The 22,280-nt window shown below is 37.2% G+C and overlaps 1 protein-coding gene across 4 annotated transcripts in view; it reads right to left on the reverse strand.

Moving 5' to 3' along the window:
• The window catches only part of RAB3GAP2 (RAB3 GTPase activating non-catalytic protein subunit 2), a 100,482-nt gene that overhangs the window by 76,796 nt on the left and 1,406 nt on the right, over nt 1-22,280 (reverse strand). For all 4 annotated transcript variants that reach the window (XR_005385717.1, XM_038586172.1, XM_038586171.1 and 1 more), the window contains exon 2: nt 3,720-3,784. Coding sequence is in view for 3 of the 4 variants with exons in the window: in XM_038586172.1 (XP_038442100.1) it covers nt 3,720-3,784 (65 nt within the window). In the remaining variant the exon portion in view is untranslated. The remainder of the gene's footprint in view (nt 1-3,719; nt 3,785-22,280) is intronic.

Here is a 22,280-nt window from a genome sequence, read left to right on the forward strand (position 1 = left end):
TCACTTGCTGTATCTGTCAAATTGGCTAGGTGAGCAAATCAATTAAGACAAAGAGAACAACAAGCTACCCTCATCCACATGGGCCATTTGTAAACATTCAAATCTTATCCAAATGAAGAAATGTGCTACATTACATAAAAATTAATGTGCTCTGGAATGAGTAGAAGCATATTTCAGCCTTTCACTGAAATAGTTAAAAAATGTTACTCTTGGATTTTGGATTTTCTTGCCAATAAAAAGAAAATGGCACACTTTAACAGATTTAAAGGAAGTCTGTTTAAACATACACACTCTAACTAGGAATCATTGGCCACATCACCCAGAATCAGCTGGAAAAGTGGCACATCGAAATGAAATACTATAAACTCTTGGCCCATGACCTTAATGAGTATGAGAGGCACAACTAATAAAAAGACCCACTACTACCTATTCCACAGAGCAGCAAAGGTGAGCTTTCCAAAACAGAAATAGTGTGGTTTCTGATCACATTTAAAATAAACTCCAAATGCATAAAGCCTTACCCCAGGCCTATTGCTTCTCTGACCCCAAATTGTAGTTGCAATAATTTTCTACTATGTTAGGTTATAATGCCATAAAGAAGTATATGCTTAGGGAAGGCACACTGCTAGATGAGCCAGAAAGCAGGTCTGACACACTGTCATCTAACTCCCTTAAAATTATCAGAGAAAATCTAGGAGATGTTTGTGAGGAAAACTAGCCTCACACACAATTCCTCAACTATGTCACTCACAAGTAAAAATCCATTCCAGAAAGAACCAACTATGTATCAACAGACACTTAAAATGTGGACCTCTGGGTCTGTAAGTAAGTGCCATAACTCAGCACCAGCACCATCTTACGTATTTAACAATAACTGTCCCAGTGGAATCTCCTCTGAGATTATAAATACATGTGTCCACTTTAACAACCAATGTCTGTGAGGTTTATTCCAGAAAACTTCAAACTTACTCAGGAGCTTGTTGTCACTTAGTTATAGGATTCTAGAGAACAAATACTAAAAGTAAATGTATCCAACACCACATGCAAAGCAGCTGCTAGTTACACTACCGTTTTCTGAGAAATTCTCAAAGCACAGTCATCTCCTTCTGAGAGGTTTGCTCACATAAAGCCATGTAGAGCATCCAAACTTCTTTACACATACCTCTCCTCTTCCTTCCTTCTGCCTCCCATTCTTGCCATAGCTAACCAGACTGCTGGTGGATGTCGGGCCAGAGGGCAACAGTGGTAGGTGGGCTGACATCCCATGCAGTAGCCCAGCATAAACACTATGCCCCACCCTCTGCAAATATCCTATACTGAATACTGATGAACTGACCCCATCAAATCCTCATATGAGCTCTAGGTGTGAAACAAAGCAGAGAAAGAATCTAAGACAAGTCAAAGATATAAACAACAGTCATGAAATAGTCTAACTCTTGAGTAAGCAGAAGACAGTCGATCATAGTAAAAACAGAGACAGAGTACTGCTGAGTCTCCTTGTTAACACAGCACTAGAGAGGCAAGGAACAAGGTGTGTGTTTGCTTAAGTGATGGTATAACCAAGTTCCTTGAGCTGCATTACTTCCTATTCAATACATCTCAATTCAGGAGGCCTTCTGAAATGGTTTCCTGTTCTTAATCTCCCCTTGGAGTTTTTCCATAGATTGGTATGACCTTTGCATGCTCTGCTTCCTGCAACACAATGCTCCTTCATTTCTCCCCCAGACCTATTCCTTTAGTTTTCCCCAACTCTAGAAGTGACATACCATCTAGCCAGCTGCTCAAAAGCCAAATATCTGGGAGGGGTATTTTTAAAAACAAACAAAATAATTTATTATGGACATTTTCAAACACTGACAAAGATAAAGAAAATGGTATCTATTACCCAGCCTTCGGGAGTAACAACATCTTATCAAGTATGTTTTACCTTCTCCACACCACATCAAAGAAGTTAATCCCTGTTGTTTTTTTTCCCCTTCAGCCCTCACAACCAATTTACATGAAAGTCTTATCATTATTTCTAAAACTTATCTGTGAATCTCTCACTTTCTCATCTTCATTGATACCACCTTAAGGTAAGCCATCATTTCTCAACTACATTACCATGAGAGCCTCCTAATTGGTCTCCCTGCTTCAGCTTTTGCTCTCCACTTCAACCTATTCCAAAAAGCAGCCAAGATGACCTTTAAAAATGAGAAATTAGGCATGCCTGGGTGACTCAGCGGTTGTGTGTCTGCCTTTGGCTCAGGGCATGATCCCAAGGTCCAGGGATCAAGTCCCGCATGGGCTCCCCACAGGGAGCCTGCTTCTCCCTCTGCCTATGTCTCTGCCTCTGTGTGTCTCTCATGAATAATAAAAAACCTTTAAAGAAAAATAAAAGAAATCAGCTATGTGTGGTTTCCTATCACATTTAGAATAAACTCCAAATTCACAAAGCCTTACATCAGGCCTGCTTACTTCTCTGACCCCATATCATAGCCTGAGTCCTGCCAAGCCACACTGGCCTTATCCATGTCTGCCGAACTCCAAGCCCAGTCCTTCCATGGGGCCTCTGCATGAGCTGTTGCCCTGCCTGCAATGCTCACTGCCAGACCTTCACCTGGCTGGCTCCCTGTTGTCTTTCAGATCTCAGCTTCAATATCCCATCCTCTGAAAAACCTTCCACCCAAACAACCATAGTCCTTTGATCACTTGCCACCACATCACCATTTGAATCCTCTATGTAATTTTGATTACCACTATTTGATACTTTTATCTATCTTTTTGAAAAAGTTTCTCTCCCCATTTGAGTGTAAGCTGCTGGGAACAGAGATGATAAGAAGACCTATTCAATATATATGTTTATTCTTCTTTCTTCATAAAAAATCCTGGTATTGTTCGGGTATTAACTCCACTCCTATCCAGTCATGGGCTTCAGGAGAAGCAGACACTTTAATCCTCCACCTCCAGAGAATGGTAGAACTGACTGATGAAAAATCTCATATCCCTTGCCAGTGACTAGTTCAGAAATGAGTTTCTGGCCTATTCCAGCCAAAGAGATATAGGCCAGGTTCACTAGAGGCTTCTGAGAAAGTTGTTCCCTGCTCCTACAAGAATCACAGAAAGCCCTAGTCGTTTTCTCCCTCTGGTCATGAATGAAGAAACATGGCGGCACATGCCATCTATGAGAGGAACAATCTTTAGGATGAAGTCAACACCATATATGCAGAGGTGGACAGAAGGAAAGAACTTAAGTCCTTGATGACAGAGTTGAATCTCCTGATCAAATCATCTATGAGTCCATACTACCCTGACTTCCTTCTATATGAGCTAATGAATGTCCTTGTTATTAAGTCAGTTTAGGTTAGCTTTTTCTATTAGTCATAGGTGAAAATACACACAGGGACTTCATGTACCTTACTCATTACTATACTTGCAGCAACCAGAAAATTGCCTAGAATATGGTGGACACTGGACAAATATATATTGAAAAAATAAGTGGAGGAGTCTAAAATAATAACTAATGAAGGAGAAAGAATCCCAAAGCAGTTATTTTTCATTTAGCCTGCTTAACTATAAAGTTAAGTCCTTAAGAAAGGTATCTACATAGGTATTATTAAGTAAGCACAAAGATTTTCTTGACGAAGGTTTTAAAATGACAACCAAACACAGGAATATGTCACCATCATTACAAATGGAAAATGCCACTTTCAACAAACATGCATACATTTATGACTTACAGGTTCTTGGGGTTCTGTTTCTTCCCATGCTCCCCAACCATCATCTTCCCAGTTTGTTGATTTACCTATTATTAAAAAAGATGAAAAGTGCTTACATGAAATACAGAGCTTGACACATTTTATAAAACATTTTCTCTAAATGTAATAGAACCAACACCTGATATATAAATATTATTCTGGTATTAAGGGAGAAAAAAAGTAAACTATATAATAGCAGGATTTTTCTATATGTAATAATAACTAAGAAACATTTGTCCTGAATTTCCCAACCTATGTAATAGTAAAACTGCAAGCCATTTGATCTCAAGATATTGGATGTTAGGTTTATCCACATTTAAACCAAACCACAAAAGTGAATTTTAAAAATCCTTAAAATGACAAACATTTGTTGCTCAGACATGACAAATTAAACACAATGACAAAAAAAACACACCTAAAATTCCATACAGATGTCCTCATGTAACTGGTTTTTCATAAGACAATGAAAAAGACCCTGAATTTTGAAGAGGTTCATGATTTTTATTTTCTGATACTCTGTGATGTCTTACACAAGAACACTTTCTCAGATTAAAAGAGGATGTTCAACAAACACTGCAATAAGGAATTAAAAATCTCGTAGCTATGATTATGATCCCTCACACTGCTCCTATTACTTTTCTATAATTATCTTTGAATTTATCTCATGATATATCATATCAGAAGAGGAATAAAGCTATCACTTTTTGAGCAACTACTCTAAGACAAATATTAGACATTTTATATTAACTCAAACTAAATTAAAAAACAGATAAAGTTCAAAGAAAATATAAAAAGGGCAGGCACTTGAAAAACCATAAATTTAGCCCCCAGAATCAAATTGCCTAGGTTCGTATCCTGGAACTAGCCCTTACCATCAAGTTACCCCACATCTATAAGCTTTACTTATCTCCATAAAAGCATAGAAAATAAAAGTGTTTACATCTAGTAGGGCTGTTACAAGGATTTGGTTTTTTTAATTTTTTAAGATTTTATTTATTCATTCATGAGAGACACACAGAGAGAGACGCAGAGACACAGGCAGAGGGAGAAGCAGGCTCCATGCAGGGAGTCTGATGTGGGACTAGATACTGGGTTTCCAGGATCACTCCCTGGACCAAAGGTGGCGCTAAACCGCTGAGCCACCCAGGCTGCCCTGTTTCAAGGACTTAAATTAAAAAGCATACCAAAGGCCTCAGTGCCTAACCCATAAGTTTTCAGTTCTAAAGACTTAGCCATTAAAATACAAGATATAAATAAAATACTGAATTTAAACCAATCAGCTTCAAATTTCTAAGGAAGAATCATTTTAAAAGGTGGGACTGGGGGATGCCTGGGTGGCTCAGTCTGTCAAGCATCTGCTTTCAGCTCAGGTCATGATCCCCACATGGGCTCCCTGCTCAGTGGGGGAGCCTGCTTCTCCCTCTCCCTCTGCCTGCCACTCCCCCTGTTTGTGCACGCTCTCCCTCTCTCCTTGTGTCAAATAAATAATCTTTTAAAAAAAACAAAAGATGGGACTGAACCTGGTATCTAGGATGCTTACAGTAAGAAGGACACAAAACTTTCAAGCACATATAAGGTTTAAAAGTTGCTAAAATGATTTACATACAGATGATAAGAAAGTTAACAGTTTGGCACTTGGAATCTGCTCAATTAGCTTTGTGATAATATTCTCATCTTCGGTACTAAAATACCAGGAAACTACTTCCTAATATGCCAAGCACATTGCTAGCCATATATTAAGTCCTAAAACAGTGCTATCATCCGATTAGCACCGCACAACTTATAGAAGATTTCCATATACACGTCAATTAAACAATTTAACAAATACTCTGTTAAATACCATGTGCCATGCCCTCTGGTAGGAACTAAGAAAAATTCAAAAACATTCCTTGTCTTTAAAGATCTTATGATCTAATGTCTACTAGCAGACAAACACATAACTATAGTACACGGTGAGTACTATAACAACTACCATAAAAAGGATGAGAGAATGAGAGGGATGACAATATACAGGGAGGAGTCACCTTAACCTAAGCCTTTAAAAAGCAGCAAGGAACTTTTCAAATATATTTGAAAGAAAGGTCAGCATGAGCAAAGGCAAAAAGGGGCAACTTACATACAGGGGTTTTCGTGTAACAACTAACATGTATTCGGCATTTCTGTGTGTCTAAGTGCTTTATAGACATAAACTCACTTAAGCATGACAAGAATTATCATCCCCTTTCTACAATGAGACAACCAGATTACTTAGTTTATATAGCTTGACCGAGATCACAGAGAATTAAGTGGCAGAGTGGGGTTTGAAAAAGGGCTTCCAGAGTTCCAAAGCCCAAGCTCACAAGTATTCTGCTCTACCTACTTCTTCTGTGGCTTATGAAGAAGCATAAAAATTAGGAAACATGAGACTTATAGTCAAGGCCAAAGCAAGATTATTATGTATTATTTTTAAATAGAAGCATTCTGTTATCAGATTTGGAAATTTTTTTGATAACTTGGAAAATTAGTTTGTTCTTTGGCAATCTAATTCACTTAGGCAATTTCTTTTTTCTGCTAATTTTTCCACTACACCAAAAACAACTGCTGTATTGTGGGCTCATGGCAACTAAACCATTCCATCTACAGAATTTTAGAAAATGCTGTTTTTCTTGTTTGAGAAAGCAACCTTAAAAAGCTTATCACTCTAAAATCTGTGATTCCATTTTAATATTGCTATAGAAAGAATCTATCGAAATACCACAATCTGAGAGAAAGCATGGGGTCAGGTAATGATTCACTCCATTCATTCAATCATCCATTCAACAAACACAGCATCTTTTATGTGTTGGCCACTGTGGTAAGTGTAGAGACAAAAGCAAATAAGCCTTCAAAGAGCTTAGTTGGTGCACATAACCTCTGCTGAATGCTCTACAATACTATGAAAAATGTGTTATTTCTCCTCTGTACTGGAATACAAAGTACCTGAGTCAATTCACAAATGACTCATACAATCAAAAGACAGCACCAATTTGGATTTCCTGCCCCTGCAGAGACCCAGTATCTCTTTATGTGGTTATTCCAAACATCCAGGAAGAGAAAGATCTTGAGAAATACTTTCTTTATACAAGATATTTGTGTTTATGGAGATTTCTATTTCTCAAGGCCTTTGACTGAAAAGTTCCTATTAACAAAAGAGAAAGGGGACTTAACCAGGTATCTCCTCCAATGATGGGAATACATTTTCTAAAGAAGTCATGGCACAGAGTTTAAAAGGTGAAACAGAACTATTAGGAAGATTAAAGATGTGTTTGAAGGTTGGTCTGGAATCCTGAATCTATTTATAATACTATAAAATGCATTCTAGATTCTAGTCAACATAAAAATAGAAAACATTTTATTTTAAAGGGAAACATTTGCAAACTGGGCACTACCCTTATGGCTATTTCTACTCTGTGCTAGTAATATAAATTTTGTAGCCTCCTAAGGTCTGTTGAAAATCACTTGATACTATTTTGCAGGCTGCTATTTGATAGCTATAGTCTGCTGTTAAAAAGTGTTGGCATCTTAGCACTTTACCGAGGTTAGGTTATTCCTATGCCTATGCAAGCAGGCCAAGCACATTATTAAAAAAAAAAAAAAAGGATGGTGTATATAAAAAAAAAAAAAGCTGATGAATGTCTTATCAAGTTGCCATTCAGGTAAACAATTTTATTCAGGCAGTCTTTCCCTCTGGGAACTTTTCTATGAATGTTGACATTCTTCAGTTGCTCCCATTATCAGTATTTTTAAATTTATCCTTAATGAAGACTGTGGATAATAAAAGCAATATATTTAACATATATTTAAGAACTGTGCACTGTTTAATGTCAATATGAACCATTACTTTAAGACCTTAAGATCTATAAATTCTATGTACTCATGACAAAATCACACTAACTTTTTATTATTAGTTACTATAAAGAAAAGCTAATAGTTCACCATGTATCTCTTAGAAAAGATTAAAATTACCCTGGCCCATAGGATATTTTGAATTTTAACACCAAGCTGTGGTACAACTTAAGAGGTAAGTCAGTTTACCAAAGTGTACTATAGAATAAGGGGAACAGAACTTACGACTTATTTAGGGTGGTCAGGATCCAATGTAAACATTCCAAACACTCCAAACAAATCACTAAAACACAGAGCTAATGGCACTTACCCAGTTTGCTTACTGAGCTAAGTGGCACTCATTTCAGTCAAAGGCTAAATTATAAGGTAATTTTAAGTGTTTCCCTCATTTATTAAATAAGCAAGTAGCAAACACCCAATCTCTGAAAAGCAAATCTTTAACTGTCATCAATTTTCTGTCTTTTTTTTCTGTCTTTAATTTTGCTGAAGTCCAAATTCAACAAAATTGACCAGAAAATTAAAGAGTATGGGTTTCATATTCACTGCCTTTATAAAACCAGAGTTACTGTCTCTTCTGCAGATTCCTCTCTCTAGGCAGCCCTAAAAACTCTGCAAGAGGTGCAAATAATGAATTAAAGATGACTAAAGTTTCAGGGTTGGCCTCACCCTGCAGATCTGATGTAGACTGTCCATGGATCACTCTGTGAACACTACCCTCAAAGACAAACGCCAGTCTAATCTGATCCTAAATATCTTTTTTCCCTTTGCCTGGCACCACCCTTCTATTTCTTCTTCCCAGTTAGACTCGACTCATTGGTAAGTTGTCCTTAGCAGCACTGTCCAATAAAAATATAATGCAAGCCACACATTTCATTTTAAATTTACTCGTAGCCACATTTTAAAAGTAGAAAACATCAGGTATAACTTTAATAACAGATGTTATTTAATACAGCCAAGATATCATTTCAATATGTAGTCAATGTTAAATATTGAAATGATATCTTGTTAAATTACTCATAAGATACTTTACTTTTTACCCCATACTAAGTCTTCAAAATCTGATGTGTATTTTATTCTTAGAGCACATCTGTTTGGACTAGCCACATTTCAAGTGCTCAAAAGTATATGCAGCTAATGGCTACAAGTATAAGACAACACAGGTCCTAATTATTAGGTCTCTAGGGTCAGGTTGTTCGGGTTGGATACCCAGTTTTACCCCTAAAGAGTTATATAACCTTAGGCAACTTATTTAATTTCTTCCTGCCTCAGCTTCCTCTTTAGCAAAATGGAGTTGATAACTGTATTACTTCAGGATTCCTGGGTGGCTCAGCGGTTGAGCGTTTGTCTTTGGCTCAGGATGTGATCCCCGAATCCTGGATAGAGTCCCACATCGTGCTCCCTGCATGGAGCCTGCTTCTCCCTCTCCTTCTGCCTCTCCCTCTCATGAATAAATAAATAAAATATATATTTAAAAACCTGTATTTACTTCATATAGTTGTTAGAGTTACTACATCCAAAGCACTAGGAACAGTGCTCAGCATTTAGAACCTCCTAACAACTGTTAAAATTATCATTCTCTATCAAGTGGAGTTTATCCCTAGGATGCAGGGATAGCTCAATATTCACAAATCAATTAAGGTAATACATCAAATCAGTAAGATAAAGGGTTAAAAACCATATGATCATTTCAATAGATGCAGAAAAAGCATTTGACAAATGACAACATCCATTTATGATAAAAAAAAATTCCTCTACAAAATAAGTTTAGAGGGACCATACTTCAACATAATAAAGGCCAAATGGAAAACCCACAGCGAAAAATGTGGGAAAAACAGAGTTTTTCCCCTAAGAGGAGGAACAAGAAAAAAATGTCCATTCATTTTTTTTTTAAGATTTTATTTATTTATGATAGACACAGAGAGGCAGAGACACAGGCAGAGGGAGAAGCAGGCTTCCTGAGGGGAGCCCAAAACAGGACTTGATTCCAAGATCTCAGGATCATGACTGGAGCCAAAAGTAGACGCTCAAGCACTCAGCCACCCAGGCGCCCCAAGGATGTCCATTCTTATCACCTTTATTCACTATAGCACTGGAAGTCCTAGCTACAGCAATTAAACAGCATAAAGAAGTAAAAGGCATCCAAATTTGTAAGAAGTAGTAAAACTCTATTTGCAATTGACCTGATACCATATATGGAAAACCTGAAAGACTCCACCAAAAACTACAACTGATAAATTAATCCAGTAAGGTCACAGGATGCAAAAAACAACATATAGAAATCTATGGTATTTCTATACACTAATAATGAAGCAGCAAAAACAGCAATTAAGAAAACAATCCTACCTACAATTGCACCAAAAACAATAAGATAGTTAGGACTAAACTTAACCAAAGAGGTGAAAGACATGTACTCTAAAATCTATAAAACACTGATGAAGGATACTGAAGACAACACAAATGGAAAGATAATCCACACTCATAAATTAGAAGAATATTGTTAAAATGTCTAGACAAAGCAGTCTACACATTTAATGCAATCCCTATCAAAATAGCAACAGCATTTTTCACAGAATTAGAACAATCTTAAAATTTGTAATGGCACCACAAAAGACCTCAAATAGAGCAACGTTGGGAAAAAAATAAAAAGTGAGGTATAAGAATTCTAGATTTCAGGACATACTACAAAGCCGTAGTAATCAAGAGTAGGATACTAGCACAAAAATAGACATATATATATATATAGATCAATGGAACAGATAGCCCAGGAATAAACCCACGATTATACAGTCAATTAATCTTCAATAAAGAAAGCAAGAATATACAATGGGAGACAATCTCTTCAACAAGTGGTATTGGGAAAAGTGGACAGCTATATGAAAAGCATGAAACTGGACCACTTTCTCACACCATACACTAAAATACACCAAAACAGATAAAATACCTAAATGTGAAACCTGAAACCATAAAAATTCCTAGCAGAGAACACAGGCAGTAATTTCTCTGACATCAGCCAAAGCAACATTTTTCTAGATATGTCTCCTGAGGCAAGGAACACACACACACAAAAATAAACTGTTGGAACTACATCAAAACAAAGAGCTGCACAGCAAAGAAAAACAGTTAACAAAACTAAAAGACAACCTCCTGAATGGTAAAAGGTATTTGCAAAAGACATATCTAATAAAGAGTTAGTATCCAAAATATATAAAGAATTTATATAACTCAACACAAAATAATCCAATTAAAAATGGGCAAAAGACGCAAATAGACATTTCTCCAAAGAAGATCTACAGATGACCAACAGACACATAAAAAGATGCTCAACATCATTTCTCATCAGGGAAATGCCAATCGAAACCACAACAAGATAGCACCTCACACTTGCCCAAATAGCTAAAATCAAAAATACAAGAAACAACAAGTGTTGATGAGGATGTGGTGAAAAGGAACCCTTATGCATGACTGGTGGGAATACAAAAGGGTGCAGCCACTGTGGAACACTATGGAGGTTCCTCAAACAATGAAAAATAGAATTACCATATGATCCAGTAAGTCCACCCAAAGAATATGAAAATACTAACCCAAAAGGATACATGCATTCATGTGTTTATTTCAGCCTTATTTATAATAGCCAAATTACTGAAACAGCCCAAGCATCCATCAATAGATGAATGGATAAAGAAGTGGTATACATAAACAGTGGAATATCAGCCATAAAACCCATGAAATCTTGCCATTTACAACAACATGGATGGATTCAAAGACTGTGACATTTAAATGAAATAAGCCAGGGAAAGATAAATACCATGATTTCAATTATATGTGTCATGTAAGAAACAAAACAAGCAAAGGGGAAGAAAAAACAGAAACAAACTAAGAAACTATTAACTAAAAAAAAAAAAAAAGAAACTATTAACTATAGAGAACTTATGATTAACAGAGGGTAAGTGGGTAGGGGGATGGGTGAAATAGGAGATGGGGATTAAGGAACACACTTGTGATGAGCACTGGGTGATAAATGGAATTGTTGAACACCTGATTTGGTACACTTGAAGCTAATATAACACTATGTTAATTATACTGGAATTACAATTTAAAAAGTAAAAATAAACTTATCTGTAAAAAAAAGCTTTTAAAAAATGGCAAATATTGCTTATTGGAGAAGCCTAAAAATAGATTATAAGAATGCTTCCCTAGTCTTGCTACGTTCATGCTATGATTCATGTGCCGGATGTTGCTCCTAAAGCAGTTATTTTACAACTATATTACATCAGGATAGCATCTGGCTATAAGCTAAATATTTCAAAGGCTCATGTTTTGTTTTGTTTTAAGATTTTATTTATTTGAGAGAAACACAGAGAGCGAGGGAGCAGGAGTAGGGGGAGGAGCAGAGGGAAAGGGAGAAGCACACACCGCACTGAGCAGGGAGGGAGCCTGATGCAGGGCTCAATCCCAGGACCCTGGAATCAGGACCAGAGCTGAATGCAGATGCTTAACTGACGGAGACACCCAGGCATCCCTCAAAGGCTCATGTTTTAACTGGGGTTTCCCACCGCATTTCCTGCACAACCTACTGAAAAAACTGGCATTTCTGAGTACATGAGATACTTCTGCTTAGTTTTGAATCTTTTAATGGGGGGGGGGAATAAAGGGGACAAGCCTTTCTTGAAGAGTGAAGCTTCCTTTAAAATCCATTTTCACACTCTTAGCCAACTTCCCTTAAAATTCACAGAAAATTGGGCAGTTCTGGTGGCTCAGTGGTTTAGCGCCACCTTCAACCCAGGGCCTGATCCTGGAGACTGGGAATCCGTCAGGTCCCTGCATGGAGCCTGCTTCTCCCTCTGCCTGTGTCTCTGTCCCTCTGTTATCTCTCATTAATAAATAAATAAATAATCTTAAAAAAAATAATTCACAGAAAATCAAGGATTACATTAGGATTCTGAGTCTTTACAGAAGCTAGCCAGCTTAAAATATTTTGTTAGTTCACCTCATTTGATGAAATTACCCTTCATTCTTGTTTCATACCACATCTTCAATCATTCTTGCTCTTTACATAAAAAAAAAATCATAAGCGGATCTCTAACCAACTTATATGATGTGAGAGAAATAAAAAACAAGCAAACTGAAGTAATACGTAATAGTAACAAAAAGCAACTACTTCCCCACAGATTAGCCACTTGACTTTTCAATGCTGAACTTTATATCTGTTCCTGAAGAGGACTATTGTGAAATGCCCAGAGGAATTGATAACATAAGCATAAAGTGTTGTTTTTATCCTTATCAAGTTCAACGTTTTGCCTGAATGAAAAAAACAAAACAAAACAAAACAAAAAAAAACAGTGACTTAACTTCAACATGTAAAATGTAACTATCTCTCCTTCTGGAGAGAATTTTTTCCCCTGAAGAGATTATACTGGTATAAAAAAGCTACTCAGTCTCTCACTTGATAAATGTTATAGTCATTGAAACATAGGGAAAACACATTTTAATTCAGTCATCAAAAATTAGAGATGTCTTTTTAGGAGTATTTCCAGTGAATAAATTATTCTACCAACAAAAGCTCAAATAAGAAATTCAACTTCTGCTTTCCATAGCTCTTTTTAATTCCAAAAATACCTTATTCTGATTTGCTTCTGAACAGTCTGTCCTCATAAACTCAGTGTTTCTCATATAACAAGAACCGGAAGCTAGAAAGGAAATTGAATCCTGAAGTGGGCAATTAATTTGGCAGTATTTGGTTTTTCCAATATGAGTATGTCAAGATCAAAAACTAAATGAGAAACTGAAATCACTAAATGTTTGGAAAAGAAAAACTTAATTTAATCTCCATGGTCTAATAAAAGATCTTATTAGCACAGAAACACATTCATTTCCATTCTTCTGAGACACGACAAAAAATATACTCGTTCCTGTGAAGAGCAAGAACCTCTAGAACCTATGATTTGTAAATAATTGAAAACTTCCGGGATCCCTGAGAGGCTCAGCAGTTTGGCACCTGCCTTTGGCCCAGGGCGTGATCCTGGAGTCTTGGGATCGAGTCCCACATCGGGCTCCCTGCATGGGGCCTGCTTCTCCCTCTCCCTGTGTCTCTGCCTCTCCCTCTCTCTCTCTCTCTCTGTGTCTCTCATGAATAAATAAATAAAATATTAAGAAAAAAAAAAACTTCAACAAATTTTAGCTGGCTCTTCTTGGCCAATGCAAAGAACCCATCATATACCAATAAAAGTAAAAAAAATAACAAGAATAGAGAAGCTGCTTAATTTCCTATGGCTCAGAATTATTCATCTTTTTATATTTCTAGGGAAATGGGAAAATAAATTTTGTATTAGCATATTCTTTTCAGCACATAAAAATATGTAGCAATCTAAAATGAGGGCATCCCATTTCAACAAGCAGAGTCTCTTTCTTTCAAATCAATTAAGTCAAACTAGATCTTTAAGGGCTCTTTCAGTTCTAGAATTCTAATGACCCCTGTTGTCAAGAAGTGACCTCTCATATCACATAAGAAAGTATGCCCTAATAGACAACTGACAAAATGACAGAACTGAAAATATCTTTAAGCAGAAATGCTATATCCTTCTGCTCTAAGTTTATCAAAACAAACATGCTCCCTTTGCCCAAAAACCTAAGAAATCTTTAGACCCACCTTAACAAAAACAGTACATATAGACAATGAAATTTAATTGCCCTATTCCATTTTCTATTCATTTTGTTTTTCAAAGGAAACCACTAAAGTCAATAATACCTTATGTATATCAGAAAAAAACTTCTGCATCTTTTTTTCCTTTTTTTAAATCTTTTTTTCCTCTTTTTTTCTCTTTTTTTTTTTTCTGCATCTTTTACAATTGTTTCCTTGTAAAAGATGTTACTGGTTTATCATAACCAGAGCAGCAGAAAAGGATAAGCACATAAGGTGAGGGTGTGCCATTACAAAATATGGGTGAAGGCATGTAAATAATGCTAGCTATTGCTAATTTCGCATAGTCTAAAGAAGACAATTCAAGACTATTATTTAACCCATTCTAATATTCAACTAGTCTCTGTGAGAAAACTTTATAAATTCTTCCAATACCAGCTTAACTTTGCTATTACCTGCTGCTTCAAAAAAAAAAAAATACAGATAAAGCCTGACAATAATCTTAAAACAGGAGAACTGTTGTTCACATATCAGAAAAGCAACACTCAAACTAGTAACACAGAGTGTCAACAAATACATGTGTAAAGAGGCATTTCTGTTTACCATAGATAGGAATGAACCTGACCAATTTTTAGATTTATCTGGCAACTGTAACCAGCATTTAAAATGTGAATTTCGGGATCCCTGGGTGGCACAGCGGTTTGGCGCCTGCCTTTGGCCCAGGGCGCGATCCTGGAGACCCGGGATCGAATCCCACATCGGGCTCTCGGTGCATGGAGCCTGCTTCTCCCTCTGCCTATGTCTCTGCCTCTCTCTCTCTGTGACTATCATAAATAAATAAAAAAATAGGGATCCCTGGGTGGCGCAGCGGTTTGGCGCCTGCCTTTGGCCCAGGGCGTGATCCTGGAGACCCGGGATCGAATCCCACATCGGGCTCCCCGTGCATGGAGCCTGCTTCTCCTTCTGCCTATGTCTCTCTCTCTCTCTGTGACTATCATAAATAAAACTATGTCTCTCTCTCTCTGTGACTATCATAAATAAAAAAATAAATAAATAAATAAATAAATAAATAAAAATTAAAAAAAACTCTTTAAAAAAATAATAAATAAATAAAATGTGAATTTCTATTATTCAGCAATTCTAATTCTAGAAAAGTACATATAGAAACACCAACATCCTACATAAAGACATGCATAAGGATGCTTACTGCAGCATTTTCTTATAGCAAAAATTTTGGAAATAATCTAAATGTTCGTTGATAGAACAGTTAAATATAGCCTGGTGGAGTCTTCACTGGAACACTGTGCAGCCATTAGAAAAAATTGCTATAGAGTTGCATATACAAACTTGGAAAGATGTTGACATTATATAATTAAGTATACCAAAAAAAAGTTCCAGAATATATATTTTACAAAATGGGACAATATAAAATTAAAAATAAATACCCAAGCAGCAGGTCTGTATGTTTATTGTCTAAGCAGAAAGTCTCAGAAGATTCTCACCACAGCAGCACAACAGAAAGAACTTTCTTTGGTGATGGAACTGTTCTATATCTGTGCTGTCCAGTAAGGTATCCATTAGGCATATGTAGTCATTGAGCACTTGAAAAGTAGCTAGTATGACTAAAGAACTGAATTTATTTCCTCTATGAACATAGGTGTGCAAATATCCCTGAGACATTGCTTTCAGCTCTTTTGGATATATACCCAGAAATGAGGTTGCTGGATTATACAGTAATTCTTTTTTTTTTAGGAAATTCCATACTGTTTTGCATAGCAGTTACACCATTTTACAATTCTACCAACAGTATAGAGCTCCAATTTCTTCACATCCTTGCCACCAGTTGTTATTTTTTTAATAATAGCCATCATAATGGATATGAAGTGATCTCTCATTATGGTTTTGATTTGCATTTCTCTTATGATAACTGATATTGACCATCTATTCACGGTTTATGATCATTTCTATGACATCTTTGGAAAATGTCTATTCAAGTCCTTTGCCCAGATTTAAATCAGTTTATTTTACTATTGAGCTGTAGCTCAGTTCAGCACTTTATATATCGTGGATACTAGTCCTTTATCAGATACATGATTTACAAATATTTTCTCCCATTCTGTAGGTTGCCTTTTTACTGTTGATCCTATCCTTTGATTCACAGAAATTTTAAAGTTTGATATACTCCCATTTGCCTGTTTTTGCTTTCATTGCCTATACTTTGTGTTATAGCCAAGAACTAGTTATGAAGTCCAATGTCATGAAGCTTCCCCCTATGTTTTCTTCTAAGCATTTACAATTTTAGGTGTTACGTTTAAGTCTTTAATCCATTTTGAGTTAATTTTTGTATATAAGACGAAGGTCCAAATTCATTCTTTTGTTTATGGATATGTAGTTTTCCCAGTACCATTTGCTGAAGAAACTGCCCTTTTTCCCCACTGAGTGGTCTTGGTACTCTTGTCAAAGATCATTTAACCATATATGCAAAGGTTTATTTCCAGACTCTAGCCTACTGGTCTATTTGTCTTTATGCCAGTACCAGTTCGATTACTTGGATTTGATGGATTACTGCAGTTTTTGTAATGTTTGAAATCAAGACGTATGAGTCCTCCAACTTTTTTTTTTTTCAAAATTGCTTTCACTATTCAGATACCAAGTCTCATTTTTCATGTGTGTTATGACAAAAAAAAAAAAAAAGGTGGGAATGACTGAGACTTATAGAATATTATCTTCAAACTTTTTGTTTATATACACCCCAAGAGGTTTTCAATGGTATGTATCCCTTGCACAAATGTCATTTCTGATGTACAATAAACATTGACAATTTAATATAAATGTATACATCCTTTTAAATTTATTCACATTTTACATATAACGGAATGATAGACACCATGTTAAAAAATTGTTCTCTAAAAGTAATTTTAATAAATCCTCTTTTCTCCATAAATTCTTATTTCCATTCCATTTCCTCCAGAGTGCTACTCTAATGTAATATTAATATATTTTTATGATTAATCCAAAAATTTCTCTGCAAAAACATGAAATGAGAAAAGTTTTCCTGTAATAACTCCACATATTAAAATGTTTCTTCTTGGGACGCCTGGGTAGTTCAGCGGTTGAGCCTTTGGCTCAGGGTGTGATCCTGGAGTCCCAAGATCAAGTCCCACATTGGGCTTCCTGCATGGGGCCTGCTTTTCCCTCTGCCTATGTCTCTTCCTCTCTCTCTGTCTGTCTCTCATGAATAAATAAAACCTTTTAAAAAAAACGCTTTTTCTTGAGCTATTATAATTATTATTAGAAGTTGATAACTGAGAATAACATACATATATCACAAATTTTGATGACTATTAAACATAAATAGCAAAAATTATTTGGAAATGTCCCAATGAGATGGATTGGGGAGTTCATAGTCCCTTGAGTAAAAGAGAAGTTTTTGTTTTTTTTTAAACACCTTGGAATAATAATATTCAGAATGTATGAAAGGTGAGCCTTTATTTAGTAAAGTGCAAGGAGGGCAGGATAGAAAAGTAGGTACTTTCATAAAAGTATTTGTAAATTAACTTACTTAAAACTATCTGTTCCCAAGTAACCCTTAGGCAAATTTCCATGCAACTCCAAAATACTCTTAATTTCCATCTGACAACCCTGCTACTGTATAAAATTTAAGTTCCTGACAATCCCTGCAGCTTCACCCCTTATCGTACCCCACTCTCACAATTTTCTACTTGCAGTTTTCTAAACCCCATCTGTTCATATCCCTTGCCTGACCACTTTCTCTCCACCTGACAAGCATCTATTAAACAATTAAGACAAAAAAAAAACAATTAAGACTTAGTGAAGATGACATTTTCTCTAAGACAACTCCCCGAGTCCCCCATGTAGAATAAACATTCCTTCCATCTCTGTCATGTGCCAAATTATAGGACAACACTTTTAATGCTCCTTTTACATACTTATTTCCTTTATTGACTGAATGTTCCTTGAGGATAGGGACCTATTTTATTCACCCTTTAAGACTACTTTGTGCCTAGTACATAGGAAGTACTCATCAAACATTAGCTCCATGAAAAAATTAAAGACTACTCGTCTCAATTTCCTCATGACAAATTTTATCTGTGAGAGCCTCTTCCAATCTTAAATTGCTAATAAAATCCACTAAATCCATAAATTTCTGGAAATTCCTATAAACGTTCTACTTTCAGATTATGTCTTTTCTCCCAGTAGGATCTCAAACAAGAGAAAGGATTTTTCATGAAGCCTTTAAAAAAATGGGTATTTTATGCCATTTGTATTATCCCATCATGTAAAGTTGACCCCATGACTTTAGGTTACCCTAAAAAGCACACTTTGCTCAGTGATTGTATAAAAATAGGACTTTAATTGATGACTCCAATGTAATTCCCTGCATGCTTTATCTTCAGTCTTTCTAGTAAAAGAGGCAAGAAGGAAAGTTGTCTTACTTGTTTAGTATGTCACTAGGAAATTATTTTATTACCAGGTAAATTACAGGATCCACAATATTGTAATATCCAAATTACCTCCAAATATTCTGATTCTCCCTCTCGTACATGTATTTCTTTTTTTGTCCAACTCAATTTTAAATATCAGAAAGTTCTGGTTAAAACTCCAGTCTCGCTGGAGATTATGACACTGTAGTTTATGTGCGGACCCCTAATACTACCCACCTCTGAAATTTCAAAATATGAGACCAAATATTTTGTCTGAAATAGCATCTGTTGAGTAGAAACAATTATTAATAGTTATCACTAGTGTAAACATTGGAAAATAGTAGGGTTCAAGATCTCTTTTAAAGCCACAGAAAATAGATTCATTTCATAATTGAGGATACAAAGTAACAAAGTCATAATGTTATTCTCTGACAATTCAAATGTGGAAGACAGTAGTATTGAGTTCTGGGTCCCCAGGTACCAGGTATCATTAGGTCTATGCTAGCTGTCCACATTAAAATAAAAGAATTATTAAACTAATAAGCCTTCCAGATTATCATTATTGTTGCTTTGGTTTTATATATCCTCTAGAAATGAGCTAAGAAATTAAAACTATATAAGCTAGGAATATAAAATGTTCTCATGAATTGTTTCCCAATAATCATTTATAACAAATAAAGTGAAGCCAAGCAAGGCCAAACACCATCAACAGGTTAAGGCAGGTCCCACCTGCTCAGTTCAGGTTGGATGGTGTTAAGGCAGGTCCCACCTGCTCAGTTCAGGTTGGATGGTGTTAAGGCAGGTCCCACCTGCTCAGTTCAGGTTGGATGGTGTTAAGGCAGGTCCCACCTGCTCAGTTCAGGTTGTCTTTTTTTTTTTTTTTAATTTTTATTTATTTATGATAGTTACAGAGAGAGAGAGAGGCAGAGACACAGGCAGAGGGAGAAACAGGCTCCATGCACCGGGAGCCCGACGTGGGATTCGATCCCGGGTCTCCAGGATCGCGCCCTGGGCCAAAGGCAGGCGCCAAACCGCTGCGCCACCCAGGGATCCCAGTTCAGGTTGTCTTAATGAAGAGCTCTTTACAATACCTGGTGCTTTGTTTGCGGGGTGGAGGCAGGGAGAAAGACCTGCAGCGATTATGGAAATCCATAGCCCTAGTCATCCCAAGAATTCCAACAAAATTATCAACAGTAGGACGGCATATTTTGATTATCTTTACTTGTAAATGAAAGCACTATTTTAGCTGTAAAATATCAGTTTGGCAAAGGGGCTCCCTGGTTAAGATGTTCTTTCTCCATTTATTTTCTACTTGAATTGATGATAGCCCCAATAACGCTAACATACACAAACCTCAGAATTTGAATTAAAAGGGTGATAAATTAAATCACACTTGTAAACCTATAAGCATATTGCAAATAATCCAGATGCTTGGTGGTATGACTACGTATCTCCAACTGCCTGGATTGAGCTCCTATCGTTAGACTAGCCTTCACTGTGTGACCTTGAACAATTATTCAACCTGTATGTGCCTAAATTTTAGCATCTATAATTACGTCATACACTATGGTATGCACTGGCCACATCCGGCTATTGACACACTTGGCAGATTTTAATTAATTTAAGCTCAAATTAAGTAAAATTAAAAATTCAGTTCCTTAGTAGCACTTGTTACATTTCAAGGGCTCAACAACCAGATGTGGCTAGAGGCTACCATACTGGATAGCACAGACCTAGTAATAAAAATAAGACAATATGGCTGGGAGTAACGAATGTGATCAAGGGAGCAGGAACAACTATGTTAGATTAGGTGATCAGAAAAGGCCTCCATGAGATGTTGGCATTTGAGGGGAGACTCGACTAACAAGATGCAGCTAGAATGCAAAGATCTGCATACAGCATCCAAAGCAGAGATAAGAGCAAGGGCAAAGGCCTCAAACACAAATAAGCCTGACTGGTTTAACAACAAACTGTGTGTGAAGCACAAAAAATAAGGGGAGAGTAGTATGAGTTGCAAGAAGTGGCAGGAGGCAGGACCTCAAGGGCCTTTAAAACAATATAAGAACTTTGGAACTTCTATTAAGTGCAATACAGAGAGTTATAAAGGGGCATGTTATGACCTAAATTGCCTTTATTTTTTTTTTAATTTTTATTTATTTATGATAGTCACACAGAGAGAAAAAGAGAGAGGCAGAGACACAGGCAGAGGGAGAAGCAGGCTCCATGCACCGGGAGCCCGATGCGGGATTCGATCCCGGGTCTCCAGGATCGCGCCCTGGGCCAAAGGCAGGCGCCAAACCACTGCGCCACCCGGGATCCCATGTTATGACCTAAATTGCCTTTAAATGTTCATTCCGTTTTTGAGAAATAATTACAAGAAACCAAGAGTGGAGGCTGGAAGATCTATATAAGAAGGCCTGGTGCCATTGCCCATGTAAACGAAGAGCAGGGGAGTGGCAGGGGGATAGAGAAAACCTGTTGTTTCCTCTACATCCTCTGTCCTATATCTATTATCCTTCACACCTGGCTCCTTGAAAAAGTCAACTTTTTTTTTTATCTCCTCAATAGCTTGTAAATATGCTTTCTGCCTCCACCAATGCACAGAGACTGTCCTAAGGCCCCAGTCACCTCCACTTTCCTAAAACCAGTGGGCACTTTTGCACCCTTACCTCAGCTGCATCTGCAGCTACTGACCGCTCTTCCCCTTCATCAAATCCTCTCCTTTCTCCACTCCTGGGCATTGCTCTCACCTGGTTTTCCTCTTTCTCAGGCTTCTTCCCATTAACCTCTACACGATTCTTATACACCAGGCTCCTCTAAGGGTGCATAACCAGTACTCACTTCTCTGCATAATCTTTGAGACTGAACTGACACTTTTGGCTGGCAACTCCCAAACACACACCTCTGGCTGGGGATCCTTACTAAGTTTTAGACCTCTAGGTCTAGTGTTTGACTGGACCCCTCACTTTGACATACCACAAACATCTCACATGCAAAAGGGTCCAAATATCTCCTTCACCCTCTCTCATTAAACACCCTTGCCCAAGCCAAAGGCATTCTCAACTCTCTCACTCATCAGCTAGGACCCATCACCAGATCTTCACCAGGTCCTGTACAGATTCTATCTCCTTGATAGCTTTCCAACCCATCTCTTCCTCTCAAGTCCTGCTGAAGCTACCCGAGTTCCGGCTCACGTCGCTTTTTGAGGGACTGCAACACCCTCCCCCCCTCCAATTTCCCTGCTTCCCATCTCACCACACCGCGACCAAAGTACCTAACAGGTATCCAAACACTTTGATGAATAGAAGTACAAACCTGCCCATGTCCTTTCTCTGCTGAGAAGCCTTTCTAAGACATCCCACTGCTTCCACAGGCTTCTTGTGATGAAACACCTTTATAGCCGCAGCTCTCCCACATCCTCCTCTTCAGCCAAGCGGCAATTCTTAGTTTTCTAAATGTCACGTCATCTCAGGCCTCTCTTCCTCGGCACATTCTATCACGTGTCCCCGTGTATCTAACCAACCACTACTTCAAAGGTGGGCTTGAGTATTGCCACTGCAAGGAGTGTCTGCTAGTGCCAGATACGTATACATATAT

The sequence above is a fragment of the Canis lupus genome, chromosome 38 (assembly GCF_011100685.1).
Source record: "Canis lupus familiaris isolate Mischka breed German Shepherd chromosome 38, alternate assembly UU_Cfam_GSD_1.0, whole genome shotgun sequence".
Classification (NCBI taxonomy): Eukaryota; Metazoa; Chordata; class Mammalia; order Carnivora; family Canidae; genus Canis; species Canis lupus.